This window comes from Dacryopinax primogenitus, assembly GCF_000292625.1.
Source record: "Dacryopinax primogenitus strain DJM-731 SS1 chromosome Unknown DACRYscaffold_25, whole genome shotgun sequence".
Lineage (NCBI taxonomy): Eukaryota > Fungi > Basidiomycota > Dacrymycetes > Dacrymycetales > Dacrymycetaceae > Dacryopinax > Dacryopinax primogenitus.
The window spans coordinates 396,827-416,582 of NW_024467222.1; the positions used below are offsets into that span (position 1 = coordinate 396,827).

General features: G+C 51.6%; 8 protein-coding genes across 8 annotated transcripts; 4 read left to right on the forward strand and 4 right to left on the reverse strand.

Moving 5' to 3' along the window:
- Positions 1-458: 458 nt before the first annotated feature.
- On the reverse strand, positions 459-1,212 carry DACRYDRAFT_112309 (uncharacterized protein; the record flags this gene model as incomplete). Its single annotated transcript, XM_040769389.1, has 3 exons — positions 459-779; positions 832-1,022; positions 1,074-1,212. 3 exons carry the CDS (start codon positions 1,210-1,212, stop codon positions 459-461), a joined length of 651 nt encoding a protein of 216 aa, XP_040623876.1.
- A 1,393-nt stretch (positions 1,213-2,605) lies between these two features.
- On the reverse strand, positions 2,606-3,139 carry DACRYDRAFT_25410 (uncharacterized protein; the record flags this gene model as incomplete). The annotated part of the gene is made up of 2 exons (XM_040774150.1): positions 2,994-3,139; positions 2,606-2,942 (listed from the first exon to the last, which is right to left on the reverse strand). A coding segment is annotated over exon 2 (244 nt), but the record flags the coding sequence as incomplete, so codon positions are not given.
- An 875-nt stretch (positions 3,140-4,014) lies between these two features.
- On the reverse strand, positions 4,015-5,531 carry DACRYDRAFT_119778 (alpha/beta-hydrolase; the record flags this gene model as incomplete). The annotated part of the gene is made up of 2 exons (XM_040770861.1): positions 4,015-5,021; positions 5,073-5,531. 2 exons carry the CDS (start codon positions 5,529-5,531, stop codon positions 4,275-4,277), a joined length of 1,206 nt encoding a protein of 401 aa, XP_040623878.1. The 3' UTR covers positions 4,015-4,274.
- Positions 5,532-5,929: 398 nt separating this feature from the next.
- On the forward strand, positions 5,930-6,473 carry DACRYDRAFT_119779 (uncharacterized protein). The gene is made up of 2 exons (XM_040770862.1): positions 5,930-6,312; positions 6,366-6,473. Exon 1 carries the CDS (start codon positions 6,096-6,098, stop codon positions 6,303-6,305), a length of 210 nt encoding a protein of 69 aa, XP_040623879.1. The 5' UTR covers positions 5,930-6,095; the 3' UTR covers positions 6,306-6,312; positions 6,366-6,473.
- A 237-nt stretch (positions 6,474-6,710) lies between these two features.
- On the reverse strand, positions 6,711-7,410 carry DACRYDRAFT_102672 (uncharacterized protein; the record flags this gene model as incomplete). The annotated part of the gene is made up of 2 exons (XM_040767653.1): positions 6,711-6,952; positions 7,028-7,410. One exon carries the CDS (start codon positions 7,408-7,410, stop codon positions 7,090-7,092), a length of 321 nt encoding a protein of 106 aa, XP_040623880.1. The 3' UTR covers positions 6,711-6,952; positions 7,028-7,089.
- A 225-nt stretch (positions 7,411-7,635) lies between these two features.
- On the forward strand, positions 7,636-9,046 carry DACRYDRAFT_119781 (ribonuclease H-like protein; the record flags this gene model as incomplete). Its single annotated transcript, XM_040770863.1, has 6 exons — positions 7,636-7,701; positions 7,752-7,882; positions 7,937-7,993; positions 8,046-8,427; positions 8,476-8,625; positions 8,678-9,046. The coding sequence occupies 6 exons, from the start codon at positions 7,636-7,638 to the stop codon at positions 9,044-9,046; spliced, it is 1,155 nt and encodes a 384-aa protein (XP_040623881.1).
- A 673-nt stretch (positions 9,047-9,719) lies between these two features.
- DACRYDRAFT_112315 (uncharacterized protein) lies at positions 9,720-13,401 on the forward strand (the record flags this gene model as incomplete). Its single annotated transcript, XM_040769390.1, has 19 exons — positions 9,720-10,240; positions 10,291-10,518; positions 10,568-10,630; positions 10,679-10,779; positions 10,832-10,975; positions 11,031-11,102; positions 11,164-11,180; positions 11,247-11,591; positions 11,646-11,723; positions 11,774-11,847; positions 11,898-11,913; positions 11,972-11,981; positions 12,031-12,140; positions 12,194-12,223; positions 12,273-12,820; positions 12,872-13,060; positions 13,116-13,159; positions 13,214-13,294; positions 13,346-13,401. The coding sequence occupies 19 exons, from the start codon at positions 9,720-9,722 to the stop codon at positions 13,399-13,401; spliced, it is 2,727 nt and encodes a 908-aa protein (XP_040623882.1).
- Positions 13,402-14,857: 1,456 nt separating this feature from the next.
- Positions 14,858-15,747, forward strand: DACRYDRAFT_119783 (uncharacterized protein; the record flags this gene model as incomplete). Its single annotated transcript, XM_040770864.1, has 4 exons — positions 14,858-15,135; positions 15,187-15,377; positions 15,430-15,570; positions 15,628-15,747. The coding sequence occupies exons 1-4, from the start codon at positions 14,997-14,999 to the stop codon at positions 15,745-15,747; spliced, it is 591 nt and encodes a 196-aa protein (XP_040623883.1). The 5' UTR covers positions 14,858-14,996.
- Between the last annotated feature and the right edge of the window lie 4,009 nt (positions 15,748-19,756).

Genomic DNA, 19,756 nt, shown 5'->3' on the forward strand with positions numbered 1-19,756 from the left:
CCGTGATGTAACATCTTCTCAGATCTAGAGTATGGGCACAATATGGGTTATTTCATGGATTTTGGAACGATAAGGACAGCTACAAATGCGATACAAAAGCAAACTTGTACATATATAGTTGAGAGCATGGGGAATCTCAATGATGCCGGAACACGAAAGTGGATCTAGGGTAGGCCGCATATGCCCACTCTAAGATGACGAAGAGGTACGCCCGGGGGGGGGGGAGTTAGTATCAAGGAATGAGACGAATCAAAATCATTAAAAAGCGGTGCAACGTGGGAGAACAAGGAAATCAGAGTCAACGAGCGACAAGAATCAAAATCATCAACAAGAGGTACAATGCGGGCAGGACGACGAAATCAGAGTCAAGGAACGAGAAGAATCAAAATCATTCAAAGGTATAACACGGGGAGGACGGCGAAATTAGTGGTGTCAAAGAATAAGAACAATCAGAAGAATTAACGCAAGCCAGCTCCCCATGCGCAGAAGGAAGGTATGGGATCTTCATTATGTCTACGGTGCGAGGACTTCTTAACAGCCTCCTCAAGCTCTTGCGAGAAGAGCTGCGTAGGGCTAGTCCGAATGATTCGCCGAGGTTGTGTGGGAATAACGGATGTATCAATTCTACGTAAGCGTACATGCTTGAGCTCATCGAATACGTGGCTCATGTCTCGTCGAGGGGCAATCAAAGAACGACTATCATTCTGCGTCCTCGTTTTCTCGGATACACGCTCAGGTAGCTTGAAACCTGGGCGAGGAGCCTGGTTGGTCCTCGCCAACTAGACGTGAAGTGTCAAAGGAAGGTGCTACAGCACACAAGCGCGTACTTACATGTGTTTTCAGGACCGCAATCTCCTGCTCCAGCTTCTCAATCACCTCGTCGATCGCCAACAAGCCTTCCTTGGAGAGTCGCCGCCGCTTCATCGGTGGCTCCAGCACTGTGGGTTGAGCAGGCTCTGGGAGCGGTTCCGGAGTCAGAGCGCGGGAGGAGCCGGGCATCGTCGGCCACTGCCGACGACGCACTGGAGGAGGGTCAGATAACTGACAAAGAAATCCGGGTATTACGCGCGCACCTCTAGTACTCTTTGGCTTCGGCTTGGAAGCCGCTATCCTTCTTCTTTCCTCCCTAGCGGTTACAGTTGGCTCCGGATTCGCACCAAACGTGCTGGTAATCACGCCAAATAAGAAGCCAGCGTAGGATTGTGCGGTCATAATGGGCAGGCTAGTGGGGGCTGGTAGGAGGCTGCTTGGGGGGCTGGTTGTCAAATGCAGAGTTGATGTGTTGGAAGAGGGGTCGAGCGCCTGAATTATAAAGGCCCAATGGCCGTCGTAGCTTCTACCTGCCGTCGTCGTCGTAGCTTTGCGCGTCGTCGTTGTCGTAGCTCGTAGGTTTTCGCGCCGGCGTAGCTTTGCGCCGGCATAACCCGCGCCACAAAGGGGACCGAAAAGTCACGCGTCAAGGGTTCTTCCGCACTGCCGCCGTGCAGCAATATTTGATTCCGTTGGTCCTGGACCCTAGGCGCCCTCTCGGAGCCGAAACACCCACCTCAGTAAATATAAAAGTTAAGATATGAATAATATATATAGTTAATAGTGTGGATGACGGGATAAACCGTTTATCGAAAACCCAACAAACAAAAAACCAAAAGAACCACACTAATGATCTCTCGGAATCGGCACAATATGGGTTGCAGTTTCGTCGAATTTGTATAACGGTAAGGACAGCTACAAATAGGGTACAAAAGCAAAGTTGTATGTAGATGGGTATGCCAGACTCTCAGATGACGTAGAGGTACAACATGGGGAGGACAAGGAAATTAGTGTCAAGAAATGAGAACAATCAAAAACATTAATACATGCCAGCTCCCCACGTGCAGAATGGAGGCTTCTGGACACGTCTGGCTTTGATGGCGAGAGCTTGACTCGCAACATCTGCAAAAGCCAGCATGTGGGCATGTCGTACAACAACATCCTCTGGGAGAGGTGTTTCTGGACGCGCCGGTCCAATTGAAACACTCGAATCATCGATCGACAACGCGGGGGTTGAGGCTTCAGCAACAGAAGTTGCACGCGTGGATGCCGGACACGGGGATAACGGGCGAACGGAAGTATCAATTTTGCGCAGTCGCACATGTTTGAGCTCCTCGAATAACTTGCTCATGTCTCGTGGTACAGTAATCGAGGAATGACTGTCGTTCCGTGTGCTCGTGGTCTTGGGTGGGGTTTGCTGATGAAGGATTGGTCAGGAGTTCACTTTAGGACCCAAACACACGTACCTTCAAGCGTGAGCGTGCTTCGATGAGGAAGGCATTGGCTCTCATGGGTGGCACTGCAGGCGTTCTGTTCAGTGAATAGGACTGTGTAGTCTTCGGGGTGACTCGGTAGTCAGGCACGCCAACTACCGCAGACGCTGCAATGGGCTGGGATGGGCGGCCTGAATACGCATACAGGTCGCTGGCAGGTCGCTTGAAGCTTCGGCGAGGAGCTTGGTTGGTCCTCGCCAACTAAATGTGAAGTGTCAAAGTCAGGTGCTACAGCGTACATGTGCCCGCTTACACGTGACTTCAACAGCGCGATTTCAAGCTCCAGCTTCTGGATTCTCTCATCGATAGATATTTCGTCTTGCAACACCGCTTCAGAAGCGCTGTGAGACATTTGAGCAAGCACTTCCGTTGGTGTCAGCATCGAGAGAGCCTCTGCAGCACGTGGATAACGAATGGCTGGGGGCTTCCGGCCGACTGCGAGCAGCATATCCGTGTTACCCGATTGTTTTGGCTGAACCAACCTCTCGACATGGGCTTCTATTGGCAGGAAGAAGCCTTGCTTTGATAGTCGTCTCCGTTTTATAGGCGACTCCGGGTTCGTTGGTTGACGAGGCTGTTGGAGTGGCTCCGGAGTCGGAGAGCGGAAGGAGCCGGGCATCTTCGGCGGTGGTCGACGTACTGCAGTTGGCTCAGATAACTGCAACAGAAATCCGGGTACTATGGACGCACCTCTGGTAGTGTGTCGCTTCGACTTGGAAGCCAGCTTCCTACTGTCTTCCCTCCGACGGGCGACCCCAGCCGACTCCAGGATTAAGGGCCGCAGAGGGCTTGCCTTTGGTTGAGACAACTCGGCTTCATCGCAATTCTGGGACGGCCGTTTATTTGGTGGTGGACATAGAAGTGCCTGACGAGTGCTTGAAGCACTTGAGGATGGTGTCGTTGTAGTCGGTGCGGCTCCGCGTGCGGGCTCATCAACTACGTGGTTTCCAAGAATCCACAGAGATGAAGATGCCGGTAGATATGCCGACTTGGGCCGATCCCTTCTTCCTGCTTTTGTTCCTTCGTTCGAAATGGCACCAAAGGTGCGAGAAACAAAGCCAAATAAACCAGAGAAGAAGCCTGAAGCGTGCGATTGTGCCGTCATAATGGGCGGGGCTGGCCTTGTCGAATATGTAGAGTTGAAGTGTTTGCGCCCTGGAAAAGTCACGCGTTGAGGGTTCCAGGGTTCCGCACTGCCACCAGCAATAATTCTGTAGGTCACGGGACCCGGAAAGGGCGACGGCGCTGGGCACCACTCTGGGCGCCGAAACAGCTGGCTTCTTCATATTTGCTTCAGTATATATAGTTAACGTTAATCAGTCAATGATGTCGATAACGCTTAGGGGATAAACAGTTTAGTAAAAATATCAATCAAGTACGTAATGAAGTGCGGAGCTACCTGTCAACCCTGTTCACAATGATCGAACTATCCAACTCGTCGCTGTATTCGCCATAGCGGGGATATGTGCTTTCCGGTTCGCTCCGGCCTGGTGCAGGCTTATCTGAAGCTGGCCGGCGGCAAGGGGGTTTCTGTGATCAATTCTGTGATTGGACACGGCAGTGCCCAGGTGGGCCCATCTACTGGACAACCTGGGTCTAGAGAAGGTCCTGGAGCTCTTCTAGCGTAAAAACACTTTCAAAGACTGCTGATCATTGGCAGGCGCTATAATACAGGGCTCTAAATGTGCTTGAATTGAAAATGCATGGTCTCGTGTATGATAAAGACGGTGTCTAGCAGGACATTCTAAGGTTCCCTCATTAGCACATCGTGCTTTCTTCTTGGGGCGCTCCGATTCGGCCGTAGCCGTGCGCTTTTCAGTGGGGTATCTGGTCTATTGTTGCAATCATTGCTGGCCTGTGACTCTTCTACGGGGAGTACGGGTTGTGCCACCTCTTCCAGAGCGGTTTCGAAGTTGTCCACGGCGTACTGTGTAAAACGCTTGTATGCAGCCGCTTCCAGTTCGTTATGGATCATATATAAATGAGATACTCCTCGGCAATGGGTCGATCCGCGTCGTCAACCCATTCGGCAACTCGTGCGAGAAGTTGGCTTCGTTCGGGCTCCATCAGTGAGATTGTGCAGAAGTCATGTGGGGCGGCCGGGGTTTCGTCGTACGTCAGACCTCTTTCGACGAAGCCTTCCATTCTTGATTTCAACGTCTTGATCTCGTCTAAGAACACCTCCATTTCGCCGGCTACTAGATATGTACGAGGGAAGCCGCCAAACGAAGGCTGAATCCATTTGCAGGAAGGCGAAATATAGGGGCTTTCTGGGGATAGCCCACCCAAAAACGCCTTAACGGCGTAAGAGTCGGGATTGATTGCTGGACCGAGCACATCTTTGACGTAGTTACGCTGTCGTGACATACCCGGTTGAGAGTGTGAGGTTGTCATATCGCACCATGGCGAGAGAAGAATCAGTCCAGCAAGAGAACGCTGTTCCTCCTCTACAAGATATCGGGTAAGGCCAAGAGCAAGGTTGCCGCCTGCGGAGTCGCCAACGATGAAGATGTTGTTTGAGTGAAAACCGAGCTGAAGCAGGTATCGGAAAGAACATATCGCATCGATAAGCGCAGTGGGGAATGGGTGAACTGATAGTTTCGATGCCATGGAGGATAGTCTGTACTCGACGGCAACAATTCGCTTCACGGTCCGAGAAAAGTTGCATAGCTGCATAGGAATATAGCTGGTCATATCTGAAGGGTGCGCGGTTCCGACCTGTTCTATGCTGTGAGCAGAGATCCTCCAGGCCGCACTCAGGTTACGCACGAGATATTTTCCTCCGTGCAGGAATAACATGACCCTCTCGCCTTCCTGAGCCCCGTAGTCGTGCCGCCCCTGCTCGTCTGCGGGCCCATGCCAATACATTCCCACCTTGACGCGCTTTATTGCTGCCTCTTTTTCTAATCTTCCAATTTCACCTGTGAGGGGGCTATCCATTAGCCCGGTCCTCGAGAAGCCGACATTCCACCTGCGTAGCTCGTCGTCACCCGGCTCGATTTTGATATCCCGAGTACAGAGGTCTTGGAACTTGGGACTGAATTCTGAGACTGCCCATCCAGAAAGGCGAAAACCAACAGCGCGGCGGAGTGTCCATTTCGGGTTGTGACGCCAGGATGGTAGGAGGTTGCTAATGATCCAGTATGCCAACAAGATCAGCTTGGCATACGCAAGTGAAGCGACAGCTGCAAGCTTGTGCTGTAGAGAGATGGGCTGGGATCGGTCCATGTCTTAATGAGATCTAGAGTTTGGGTGGTTGGTATTGTCCACATTCGACGTTCGTTGGGCGACATATATACAACTGCTAGTACCCGCAAGGGGAAATACGGAGGGTTTGACTGGTGGCGGTGAGTAATGGAAACGACTGCGGCGTGCATCGTCGTCTAAAAGATACCGACTGCGTCATTCCGCTCGTACCCGCCGCAGCGGTAAGTGGGAGGATGCGGTAGTTTCTAGATGAAGCTTGATCCTTTTGTGCGGACGACAGAGCAGATACGCCGACTGAGCAACAGGGTGGAAAATAGAAGCACGGTCAGGGTTGAGGATGGCCGATAAGGAGGGAAAAGCCGCCGGGTGTCGCCTAGATCGAACGTTGCGCCTTGCAGGTATTCGAGGTATAAAGTGGAGCCTTGCACTTCAGCCGCAGAATGTAAGCTTTCACTTGCTTTTCAAGTCTTCGCTGGATTGCGGCCGTTATCGTAGAGCACCGACCATCAGCCCGAGCTCCAAATATGATGCTAATCTGATGAATCGGTTATCTGTTTGGCTGCGGCGCTTGATTGACAGAATGGTATGGCGACACTTCAGGCTCCGCAGCAAGTCGAGTCTGCACCAAGCCATTGTCTAAACAGTATAAGAGGGATGCAGCACTGGCAGATAGTCGAACATCCAGCCACAACCACATCGAACACGCACCACAACCACATCGCACACGATGCCGCAGCAGAAAGAGCAAAAGAATCACGTCGAGCTGAATGTGCCTTTCTTCAGCTTCAAGGCTAACGTTCCCGTAAGTCTGACCTCTCGTTATCGAAGGCGATTGGCTAACCAGTCAACGTCCAGCAACCTCCCCCTATCCCTGTTCCCTTTGCGATAAATATCGACAAGGCCACGGGAAAGGCCATCCGCGATCTCCTGAAGGACTTCGGAATCACACCTCAGAAGAAGTAGTCGTCACGTTGGACAAGCGCTCTGCAACTGCATTGTTGGGGGCTGACGTAGAGGATGACGAGGGGGTGTAGTCGGTCACCGAAGTTGTTTCGGAAAGTTCTGCAATCTTGTAAATGTATCCCGTTCTTCTCCCCGATATTGCCGCGAGGCTGGTGCGGCGGGTGGAGACCGGCCCATCTTCCGTGATATTCTGGTGGCCCATATTCCACAACGGGACGCGCGTTTGGGCTGCTCTTAGAAGCTCCTGCCTTGGCCGCGTCGACAGGCACAGATGTACGTGCTTTCGTGCTGATCTTCGATAGTGTTGCGGGCTTTAATAAGTTGCAAGGGAATCTTCCCACAGAGACGCTGCTGCAAGCACGGCTTGATGCGCAAGCATACAGCATAAGAACTGATCTATGCAGACACTTGTGTTTGATGAGGACGGAGTTTACTTCAACCGATTATCGAGATGCGAGATAAAGCAATTTGTACGCGCTCTAGGCAACAAGTAGTGAGCACAGAGAAGCAACGCTAATGCGATGAACTAGCAGACACAAAATCTGCTCACAAACCTTTTAACCTGAGGAAAAAATAGACTCAAAAGGGGAAAAGAAAGTCAGCCTCGGAGGTTCGGCTAAAAGTCCTCCATTCGGTATACGTCATAAGCGACCTCCTCGTACGGATGAGCTTTCTTCATCTCTGACACCGCTTCCCTCGTCTGCTGCTCTCCATCACACTGAACCTCGACTCTGAACTCCTCTCCTGTCTCCTCTTTGCCCACTTCACCAATAGCCGGGTTGGCCCCATCCACGGGCATAAACGATCCTTGTCCAGGGGTTTGGAAGGCACAGTGTTTGTACAGTCCGATAGTGCCGGCGCCAGTAGAGAAGATAACACGCTTGACCGGGGTGACGTGTGTGGAAGGGACAAAGAAGACGAGTTTGTATCGGGTCATGGTGCCGTAGACGCGAACCACAGTATTTGGCCACAAAGCAAGAACCGAGTGTTTGCGCGATAGATGAGACAACTTGAGTCAAGGGACCGCTATCTCCGATTTCGGTGTTAACTAACAGGGCGCGCGTGAAATTTCGAACATGGGCAAAACTATTCTTTGGCAGACTCTTCGTTCTCGCATCTTACCCGACGCCATTCATTATATCACAAAGATCTCTCGTAGATTATGTCCCTCTCAGCAGACAAACCTAATAAACCAGCGGTTTCGTCAAATTGGGAAGCGCTGAAGAAGGTGCAGTATACCGTTTTACAATTCGTGCTCACATTGACTTCATGCTCCAGTCCATTGGAGCAAATAACGGGCCTAGAGGAATAAAGCGGAAAAGGGGAGGGTTTCATGAGCGCACGTCAAATACAATACAGAATGTGCCAAATAAGACGGCTACATCAGGCGAGAATGAGGAGATCGAATCGTACGTGGCTGCGCTTTCACTTGCGAGGCGCCGACTGATAAAGTGGAGGAATAGGTTCCCACGGGGCAACACATACGCTGAGGTAGTGAGATCTACAGCGAAGGCATCTGCGTGCGTCCTCGATACTTGCTCACAAGATCGATCACGTCTGACTGCTACTTAGGCATACCGTGACAGAACCTGTGACAAAGCGCCCCAAAACAGTCACCGATGAGATGCGTTCGCTCGTGCTGGGAACACTCTCCAAATCCCAAGAAGCCGAACAAGGAAAATACGTAGCTCTAGACTGCGAGATGGTCGGCGTTGGACCGAACGGCAGCCAATCCTCCCTCGCACGCGTCAGCGTCGTGAACTATCACGGGGCGGTGTTGCTGGACAAGTTTGTGCGCCAGATGGAGAGGGTGACAGATTATCGGACGCGATGGAGCGGGATCCGACCGAAAGACTTGCAGGGAGCGGAGGAGTTTAAGGTGGTCCAGGCTGAGGTGGCGAAGCTCATGGACGACAGGATCGTTGTGGGACATGCGTTGTCGCACGATATGCAGGTGAATCGTTTCCAAATTATGCGAGACGTATCATTGATAATGCGACAGGCTCTCCTACTCTCACATCCCCATCATCATACTCGTGACACACAGACATATGCGGAACTGCGCAAGCTTGCGAAGACGAAACAGCCGGCATTGAGGAAGCTCATACAGCTTGAGTTAGGACTGGATATTCAGGCGGGGGAACACGACTCGGTATGCACCACTGATCGATCATGTCCAATTGGTGTTGATTGTATCGCCACAGATCACTGATGCGCGTGCCTCGATGGCACTCTTTCGACTACACAAGAATGCCTGGGATCGTACTCTTCCTGCATCCCATCACTTACTTGCAAAGGATGGGAAAGGCAGGCCTGGCAAGGGCAAGACAGAATCTGACAATGTCGGCGGTCGAAAAGGAATCAGTTCCGGGCTGAGTGTGGTCACGAGGGTCAAGGAGAAGAATGGTGTGGTCAGTACTCGGATGTCTGGGAAAGGAAGGAAACACGTGGAAGAGGAGGATGGGGGAAGTGTACGGACTCGGACTGAATCGGCTTGGTGGGAGACGCTAACGGAGGATGGGAAGCAGCATAATATGAAAGGGAGGAAGGCGTCGCTTCGGATGAGGACTTAAGAGTTCATCTGGATTGATGTAATTGATATGGTCACCATTCAATGTATATTAATACTTACAAGCGAAGTTCTAATAATACCCTTGTGTAAGACAACGCGTGACTTGGACGCGACTCAGACGCGGTTTCTCTCTGAACCATCTCTGAACCATCTCGACCGGAAGCAGCCTACAGAACGCAGAGCAGATGGATTCCTAATAGCAGTAGTTTGCTGGCAAACAACTGTTCAGAACTCCCCCTGGTACCATTTCCAGCAAACACCACCGAAGAATGAACAACTTCTAGTGGGATATATCCCTTACCCCATGGGGAGAACGAAGCCACCATCGTCCACTTCAGAAGAATCCCCTCTGTCGCAGTACGCACAACAGGACAGCTACATATGTTACTTCTTCACCACATGCAGACCGTATCATAATACCGGCCAATAGGAGCGTTCAGCGGCTACCTTCTTTCCTCTTACAGAAATACCAATGTGCGGATGGTGCATACCTTCCCCTTCGCCCCACTCACCTCCTTTGGCATACCGTCACTATTCTAAGATTCCTCTCGCACGTTTCTCCATGTGGAATGCGTTCCTCCCCCCGGGCCGGCCTAATACCGGAGCAGTGCGTTTGATAAATACTCAAGTCGTTCTCTTGTCTGATTATGAGGACCAGTCCTACATTGGCCAACATGAGACTGTTGACCGCTCTCCGGCACCTTACGCTGGGGCTCTTGTTACTCCCACTTCCTGCGCTTGCTATCGGTCAATACCAATGCGTCTACTTTGGCAACACCACCGACTCTCTCTTCTCCATCGTGAGCGGTGGGAAGGCAGCACCGATCATTACGTCGGACGATGAATGGCCGGGGGTACTCCGTGCTGCCAACGACTTCCTCAACGATATCTCCAACGTCACGTCCGTCGTACCCCAAGCAATGACGGTCAGCGCTGCCAAGATCTCCGGCCTTCCGTCGACCGCAATCCTCGTTGGTACGCTTGGTCACTCTGCACTCATCGACGCGATGGTCAACTACACGGGTATGGACGTCTCCTCGCTTCAAGGACAATGGGAAGCATACTCTGCGCATATCATGATGAATCCCCTTCCTGGGATGGACATGGCCTATGTGATAATGGGTGCTGACAAGCGAGGCACGATCTTTGGTATGTATGAGCTCTCAGAGCAGATGGGTGTTTCTCCCTGGTACTAGTGCGTCATATTCTTCCGTCTCTCCGATGGTCGCTTATCTGCCCCATCAGCTGGGCCGATGTTCCGATCAAGACGAATAGTGAAGTATATGCTGCGACATGCGAGCATGGTAGTCCGAGTGTCAAATATCGCGCTTTCTGCAAGTACCTTTCCCATTTCTATTCTTCGACCGCTCACCTATCTGTAGTCTTCAACGATGAACAGCCTGCTCTTCAGAGCTGGGCTCAATACACATTCACGAATGGAACAGGCGCACCGTTCAACCACTACTTCTACACGTACGTACCATCTAAGGGGCAGAGGTATAAGGAACTAACATATTTCCAGTCATGTATTTGAGCTCATTCTGCGTTTGAGGGGAAACTCACTGCTTCCCGCTATGTGGAGCGGGTTCGTAGTTCAAGATCGATTGCCGTCTCATATACTGACGTGTACCAGTATGTTCGGAGTTGACGATCCTCTGAACCAGTCCCTGGCGGACTACTACGGTGTCGTGATGACGAGTAGTCATGAAGAGCCCCTCATGCGCTCCACACCAAGTACGCTGGACGATTTCTTCTGACCACATCTTGAAGCCGATATTATGTACAGACGAATGGAACCTCTTCTATCCCGGACAAGCCTGGGATTTCTCAACCAACGCGGCTAATCTGACACAATACTGGACAATCGGCGCCGAACGTGCTAAGCCATACGAAGGCGTGTACACCGTCGGCATGCGGGGTGCTGGTGATCGTACGTTCGTTATTCTTTGATTCGTCCGGGCCATGTCTTATATGTTTGCACATAGTGCCTATGGGTCCCACCACGAATAATGCATCTAGCCTATACCCGAGGCGCGGATCGACTCTGGATTGTCAATGTATGTTCAACTTGAGGTTTTCTGCTCAATAACATACTCATACTCTAACACTTCTTGCTAGGTTGGAGACCTCAAGCCGTACGAAATGAATACTGTCTGGCCTGTTGTGCTATATATTTCAAGGAAATTCTGACGCTCAACTAGGAATTCTTCCTCAATTACGGTTACGATGTCCCTCGTTGGAATCAGACCAACCTCGATGAGTTTTCTACGCTCTGGGCAAATCGCGAGTTTGCCATCCCCGAACACGCTGCTGACATTATCGGCATCGTCAACAATGTGACGAAGTTCAATTCTCGGCGGAAACCAGAACTGGTCAATTCAACAACGTACACAATCATCGACTATGAGGAGGCGCGAAGCCTCCTTGCCACTTACGCTGCGATGAACGAGACATCAACTGCAACTTACAATTCTATTCCCCAGAACATGCAGGCAGCATACTTCCAACTTGTACAGCACCCGCTGTTGGCAAGCTATACTCTGCAGGTATGCCAATGGTCCGAAGGTGTCGAAATCCAGCCAATGCTAACGATTGACTAGAAAATGTATGTGTATGCTGGTATGAATAGCCTGTACGCGAGCCAAGCCCGTTTCTACTCAAACTATCTGGCTGATCAGGTGAGTGTCGACCACCAAGTTACTGTACCCATTGACAAGCGCGCTTCTAGGTAGCATCTTTGTTCGAGGCTGATTATGAACTTGAATACGAGTACAATCATCTGCTGGATGGGAAATGGATGCAGTACGTCCTCACTCTGGTTTTCAATCGAACCACTGCTAATCTGTGCTCAGTATGATGGACCAGACCGTACGTTGCATGCGCTCGGCCGTAGATCTCTCTTCTTACAATATCATGTTTCATCCAGCATATCGGCTGTGAGATCGCGACATCTTATTCTCTGAACAACTCCTGATTTCTCTTCAGATGTGTACTGGCAGCAGACTATGCAGAATGTCATGCCTGCAGTGAATCGAGTCCCGACACGCAAGGTATCAATCGCCGGGGCGATGCGAGTCATGGTCGAAGGATCAATGGTGAGAGACACCTGTGCCTCTCTGTAGCTCCAGAACTGAATTCATATTCGTAGGGTGCTTGGCCTGGAGATAACATGTATGACGTGAGTGATTTATCTACCTATTATTCAAAGGATCTGACGTATGCCTCAGTGTGCGCAAGGGTACAGTTGCCCAACCGATTACATGATGCCCCTTGACCCGTACGGACCGGCTACACGGTGGGCCGACATCGGCGCTGGTGGACCCATTCCGTTCAGCTGGACGGCGACTACGAATGTTTCATGGCTGACGATCTCCCCAAACAGCGGATATATCGACCCATCAAGTCCTGCCACGACGGAGCAACGAGTCTATATGAGCGTCAACTGGGCAGATGCGGGAATTCCGGACGGCGGTCAAGGTTTCGCTTTGATCTACTTCACCTCTGCGGCCTCTTCGAGCTATCTGGAACGAGAGGCGATGGCGACCCAGATCGTACCTTTCGTCTTCGTCACCAACCAGACGGGCGCACCCGCGAACTTTAGCGCCTTTGTCGAGGGAGATGGCAGTGTGACCATGGAAGCCGAACATGCGACGCGGAACACCACGGTAGACAGCACTACCTGGACAGTCCTCCCGAACTACGGCCGAACTCTCTCAGGCGTCACTCCATTCCCACCGAATGGCGGGAATTATACTCCGGGAACTGGTCCGAGTTTGTGAGAGGGTATATGTCTTGATGTTGTGCATATATCTGACCGGATTGACAGGGAATACGATGTTTATATCTTCAACACTATGGAAGGGAACGTCACGGTCACCACATACGTATCTCCGTCTCTGAACAACAATCCCACTCGGCCCTTGGGATATGCCGTTCAGTGGGACAGTTCGGAGCCGGTCTCGATCTATTTCATTCCGTACGCGCCGGCTTCAACGATGCCCGCGGGGTGGGACACGTACGTCTTATTGGTTCGCATCGAAAGCACACAGTTAACTTCTCGCTCAATTTAGGCCTGACGGCTTTGCCGCTAATGCGATTATTTCGACCTCAACGAGTAAGCCGGATAGCTCTTTCTATCGCATACTTGCCCCTTTTTGACCCTCCGAAGATTTCACAACCGCCCCCGGGGCGCATACGCTCAAGATATGGCAGATTGAGCCAGCAGTCATCCTACAACGGATCGTCATCAGTGCGCCGCTACTATATGTCGCTGACAGAGACACTGACTATTCATTATTAGACACTGGCAATGTCAGGCAATCTTACCTTGGGCCACCCGAGAGTGTGCTGTTGTAGCAAGATCATCAACACTTGTATGGTCTTTCTAGTCAGGTTGACAGAATAGCAATGTACTGTGTTCATGCAAAACTCCGCACGGGAACACCCATGTCTGAAAGCAGAGGTAGCAACGTTGAGAGCGATCTATTCGGCGCAAGGGAAATTACTCTGGTTTGTCTTCTGACGGACTTAGGCTCTCAAAAGCTGGAGGACGACATACCAAGTGGGGACAACAGGCAGCAACTCGTGCATACATGAAGTTAGACGTCTCTCTCTGCAGTGCTGTTGTGGACACGGTAGAGTGCGAACGGACTTCCGTGGCCGATGTCCAGGCTGAGAGATCGCAAGATGCAGAAGAACGAAGCCAGCACGAAACAAGAGCCTAGAAACTGAGGAAGCGGTGAAGAGAGAGAGAAAGATTGGACTTCCGTTCTACGCAGACGACGCATTGGGAAGCTTTCTGGGAAGGATAGATTCCTACCAGTACGCTTGTGGACGACGTCGGCGAAAGAGGGAGGCGCGTATATCTAGACCCGGCATGATATTCAAGTCAAGCTAGTACGAGGTTGGGTCCACCGCCCCGAAGAAGAGGTTGAATCCAGAGTGGTCAGTGAAGCTTTATAACAAAGTACGGGCAAAGTCGACGACCAGGAGGGCGGAACTAGGGAAAATCGGGATACGCAGCAAGAAGACGATCCCTGTCATGTCATCCCCTCGCTTGCTGGGGGAGAGACAAGGAGCTGACTTCTGCTGGGTATCACGTTGGGCATATCCTGGGAGTACTGCGGTGCGAGGGAGAGAGGGGAAATGCAGAAGAGTACTAGGAGGCAGCGGTGAGCAAGTTTGTTCGTCCTTTGGTTCTTCACACTTTGCAACTTCCGATGCTAGCGAAAGAAGCAGACCATCACACTGCGAAGCACCGTCGGAGTTAACTGGCGAGTGTTTCCAGCAACCGATATTCGCCCCCATTGAACGCTGAATTCCAGGGTCTTCCAATCATCATCACTTGAGGGGCCCTCTCTAGAGGCGGATTGTTAAGTATGGGCCCACCTGGAGACGGCTGTATCCAATCACAGAATTGATGACAGAAATGCTGTTGTCCCTCCAGTGCAAACCGGAAAGCTCATATCCCCGCGCTACATGTCGAAGACAGCGATGAGGTGGACAGTTCGATTATTGTGAACAGGGTAGACACGCAGCTCCGAACTTCATTACGTACTTCATTACTATTTTTCTACACACTAATATTTCATTATAAACGTTCTAACTCTATTGCCGAAGGAGGTGTTTCGGCTCCGAGAGGTGCCTAGGGTCCAGGACCAACGGAATCAAATATTGCTGCACGGCGGCAGTGCGGAAGAACCCTTGACGCGTGACTTTTCGGTCCCCTTTGTGGCGCGGGTTATGCCGGCGCAAAGCTACGCCGGCGCGAAAACCTACGAGCTACGACAACGACGACGCGCAAAGCTACGACGACGACGGCAGGTAGAAGCTACGACGGCCATTGGGGCTTTATAATTCAGGCGCTCGACCCGTCTTCCAACACATCAACTCTGCATTTGACAACCAGCCCCCCAAGCAGCCTCCTACCAGCCCCCACTAGCCTGCCCATTATGACCGCACAATCCTACGCTGGCTTCTTATTTGGCGTGATTACCAGCACGTTTGGTGCGAATCCGGAGCCAACTGTAACCGCTAGGGAGGACAGGAGAAGGATAGCGGCTTCCAAGCCGAAGCCAAAGAGTACTAGAGGTGCGCGCGTAATACCCGGATTTCTTTGTCAGTTATCTGACCCTCCTCCAGTGCGTCGTCGGCGGTGGCCGACGATGCCCGGCTCCTTCCGCGCTCTGACTCCGGAGCCGGTCCCAGAGCCTGCTCAACCCACAGCGCTGGAGCCACCGACGAAGCGGCGGCGGCTCTCCAAGGAAGACTCGTTGGCGATCGACGAGGTGATCGAGAAGCTGGAGCAGGAGATGGAGGTGCTGAAGACACGTGTAAGCACGCGCGTGTACGCTGTGGTACCTTTCTTTGACACTTCACGTCTAGTTGGCGAGGACCAACCAGGCTCCTCGCCAAAGTTTCAAGCTACCTGAGCGCGCATCCGAGAAAACGAGGACGCAGAATGATAGTCGTTCTTTGATTGCCCCTCGACGAGACATGAGCCACGTATTCGATGAGCTCAAGCATGTATGCTTACGTAGAATTGATACATCCGTTATTCCACAACCTCGGCGAATCGTTCAGACTAGCCCTACGCAGCTCTTCTCGCAAGAGCTTGAGGAGGCCTTTAAGAAGTCCTCGCACCGTAGATATAATGAAGATCCCATCCCTTCGTTTTGCGCGTGGGGAGCTGGCTCGCGTTGATTATTTTGACTGTTCTTATTCTTTGACACTACTAATTTTGTTGTCCTCCCCGTGTGATACCTTTTAATTATTTTGATCCTTCTCGTTCCTTGACTCTGATTGCGTCGTCCTTCCCACGTTGTGTCTCTTATCATCGATTTTGATTCTTCTCGCTCGTTGACTCTGATTTCCTTGTTCTCCCCATGAGTCGTCTCATTCCTTGACACTAATTTCCTCCCCATGCTGTACATCTTCGTCATCTTAGAGTGGGCATACACGACCTACCCTAGATCCACTTTGGTGTTCCAATGTCGAGTGTGTGCCAAGAGTGGCAGTGCAGGACCCTTGCGCAGCCTTAAGGCACCGGAGTTTGATTCCATTAGACTATCTATGTAGCCTATATGTATATAGGGACGGATTGGCCTGCCCCAGGCCAATCCACGCTACTTTTACTATTTTCCCCTAATCGACGACTCGACACCAACATCATTGAGATTCCCCATGCTCTCAACTATCTACGTATCTACGTACAAGTTTTCTTTTCTATCACATTTGTAGCTGTCCTTACTATTACAAATTCCATGAACTAACCCATATTGTGCCCATCTTCTGAGAGATGATGTTCGTTGGCAGGAAGGTCGGTCTTGTGAGACCGACGCATATTAGACGCGTGATGTGGACATGAGACGTGTGACGTCACATGATCAAGTAAAATCCGTGCAAGGCAAATCGCTCCAGTATGAACCTAGTTTCTCATTTCTAAAAAAGTGAGGAAAGGAAGACATGAATAAGTATATTCCCAACGCAGATGAGAAAAATTAATCAATGAAAGTGTGTATCTGCTGTCCTCGTGGCAGGGGACGAAAGAGATGACGCACGTGAGCAGAATCGTACATCCTAGTCACACCTAGACATCCGTCCGGTACCGTCTGGTAAACCTCAATAGTACAAAAGATACGACAAAATATAAGCAGGTAAGACATTGACAGAGCGTCCAGAGGAGGCGAAGAGGATCCGAGTCCGCAGATGGCATTCTGTTTCACGATCAACCGTCTGCCAGTGCAAAGGCAGTCGGAACCTCGAAACAGAATGCCATATAAGTGGGCTCAGGATCATAGACGATACTTGAGGATTGAAGGAACCAAGAAATGGAGGAAGGAAACAGGGGAGAGCGAGAATGAAGGGAGATGAGGCGAGTCATCCCTGTTTTCCAGAAGGCAGGCCTATGCTCACTGAAATTCCAGTAGGCGGAGGGAAGCACGTCTGGAAAAGAGGGCTGCCTGCAGAGCAAAACATGAGGAAAGAGGCGCCAAGCACTGATACTACGCAAACGAAACTCGCACGCCACATCACTAGACGCTTCCAGTCGGGCGATGGATATGTCTGCGAACGAGAGCTGCCTGCAGCGAGGGAAGGGAGAGACAACCAGGGGAGATAACGGTCTTACGCAGACGACGACCATTCACGCATGCTTCCAGAATGAAATATATTCTGTTCCGCATCGTATGACGCCTGAGAAAGAGAGGAGCCCCCACAGGGAGAGAAGAGAGAACGGGTAGAAGGAGAAGTGTTCCAACCCTAGGCAAAGACTAGAAACGCCAACGTGTTTGATCAGTCGAAAATGGTCTCTCGGTCGAAGTCCAACAGCCTCAATATGGTCACAAACCTCGACAAAGCCGGAATACGGAGAAGAAAACGGTGAGCCTGACCCACGTTTTCCGAGTGAAGGCAGACCGTGGGCGACAGAAGCGACAAATTGATGAGTTCTGACGACTAGGACGACGAGCCTGAGGGCAGTCAGATGACCAGACTGATCAGGAGCAGAACTGTAAAGACGAGGTATGCCAGTGACAAAAGCCGCATTGTATCAAGTAGCCGTCAAAGTGCACCCGATGCAGCAGCGCCGTATATCACGAGCTCCAAGTTCGTGCAGGAGCAAGTGGGGGGGGTGATTTGTCGAATGCAGGGAAGAAAGAGTGATTTGCATGGGAGAGGAGGGTCGTGGTGGGCTTATATCCCCCAGACGCAGGAGTCAAGTCCACGTGTTGCTAGTTTGCAGGCTCTGATCATAGAGGAGAGCGGAACGTTTCCGAGCTCGAGAGAGCGAGAGAAGCAGATCATCCAATTGCGAAGCACCGTCGGAGATAACCGGCGAGCCTCCTTCAAGTTCCTCCGACAACCGAAATTCTCCTTCTTGGGATTCGGCAGTCTGAATATGGATCAATCAAGACACTTTCTAAATGTAGAAGTGATCCATGCTAGAGCTGCTTCAGTCTTCGAACGTGCTCCCTGTTACAAAGCCAATGACCCTCTTCTGTTGGCGATATGTTAGATCATCTCCTGTTCTATACAAGTTGTGATCCACGACCTCGTGACTAATAGACATCCCCATTTATGGTCAGTGCGGTCCCTCGTATCAACGACATGCGGAATCCCGTGATGGGAAGGTGGTAGGTGCCTTGTGTCTGAGACTGACGCGTCCACGACGCAGTGTCACACGATCAAGTGAAATTTCGCGCGAAGGCAAGCTCGCGAGGTGATATTGTGCATGATATTGTGCATAAGTCTGGCTGTCCCTTTCCCACGACAGACGTGCAAAAGTGGAAGGGGAAGATGAGAAGAAATCATATGTTAAAGGAACTAGAGCTGCTTGGGCAAGAGGTTGTCCGAAACGAAAGTGTCAACCTGGTTATGGACATCGACTTAGCCGTCTGTCACGAGGACGAGGGTCAACCTGACCCGTATTTCTCCAGTGGCTGACGACCAGGAGACCAGACGGATCAGGAGCAGAACAGCGGGGACGAGACAGCCAGTGCCGTGTATCGAGTATCTCCCTAGGGGTAGACAATACAGCAATCGAACATGGTTATCGCGAGCTCCAAGTTCCTGCAGGACAGGGGATGGGAGTCTCGAATGTCGCAGGCAGAAGGAGACTTGCTTGGGGTGGGGAGGAGGGGAGGGGGGGGGTTATATCCCCCCGACAGGTCAAGCTCATGATCAGTCAGGCTCGGCTTGAACACGAGCGGATTTCCAAGCTCTGCAGATCAGAGAAGCGGACCATCCAGCTACGAAGGCACCGGAGCTGGAGGCGTCAGAGATCGCCTGCAGACTAGAACCCGAATGGGCGATATGGGCGATCGACTGATCGAGCGAGCGAGTGGGAAGCGAGTTCGGTTTGAGCCCAATTCGGAGCTCAGACTACATAGGACTAGCACCTGATACGCACAGAGGAATAGATATTGTTTATCCAACAAAAACCGCCCGAAGTGCAGAGCATGCCAGAGCTTGCTATTTCCCACATCCAGCAGTTGTTCCAAGTTCACACGCTCCACTCTCTCCGGGCAGAGGCTCCTGAGCTTGTGAGGGTGAGGGACACATCACTCGCTCTGGCTCATCTGGCACCTCTGGGGTAGGGAATGTGAGGCAGCATATACCTCGAGTAGGGGATAGCAGGGCCGCCTGGCTGTCAAGCGGTGTGGGGTGGGACGTCATCGGGAATGTTCCTGTCCATGGGAAGGTGCCTGCAGGGCTAGACGCGTCTTGGGGTACGCGTCGACGCGCGCGCGTCTCTTCGGACAATGGGACGTTCCAGACAGTCTCATGGATAAGGAAGCTCGGAAGACGCGTGCCACACGTTCCCCTTAGTACACGTCCGCGTGCAAGATCAGACGCACGCGTGATATCGGTTTTCCAGAAAGACGGTTTGATCGCTTTTGGGCTCTGATAGCGCGTTCCATGGTGAGCCAGCTCGGGATGGGATGATGATGCTATGATGCTGTGGCGAAGTCGAGGCGCTCCCCTACCACATCTGAGCGTGGGAGTTGGTGAACGTTGGAACGCTTGGTTAGAACGTTATCCTATCGCAGTACGTAACCTTACTCCATGGGGTGGAACCCTGGGTATGCAAGTTTCGTAATGCCTCTGTTTTGCGGAGCCTGAAGGACGTGGAGAAAGAAGGAAGGAAGGAAGGGAAGGTGGGAAAGGAAACAATCGAAGAAGGATGTGGATTGTCATGCAACAGAAGAACGAC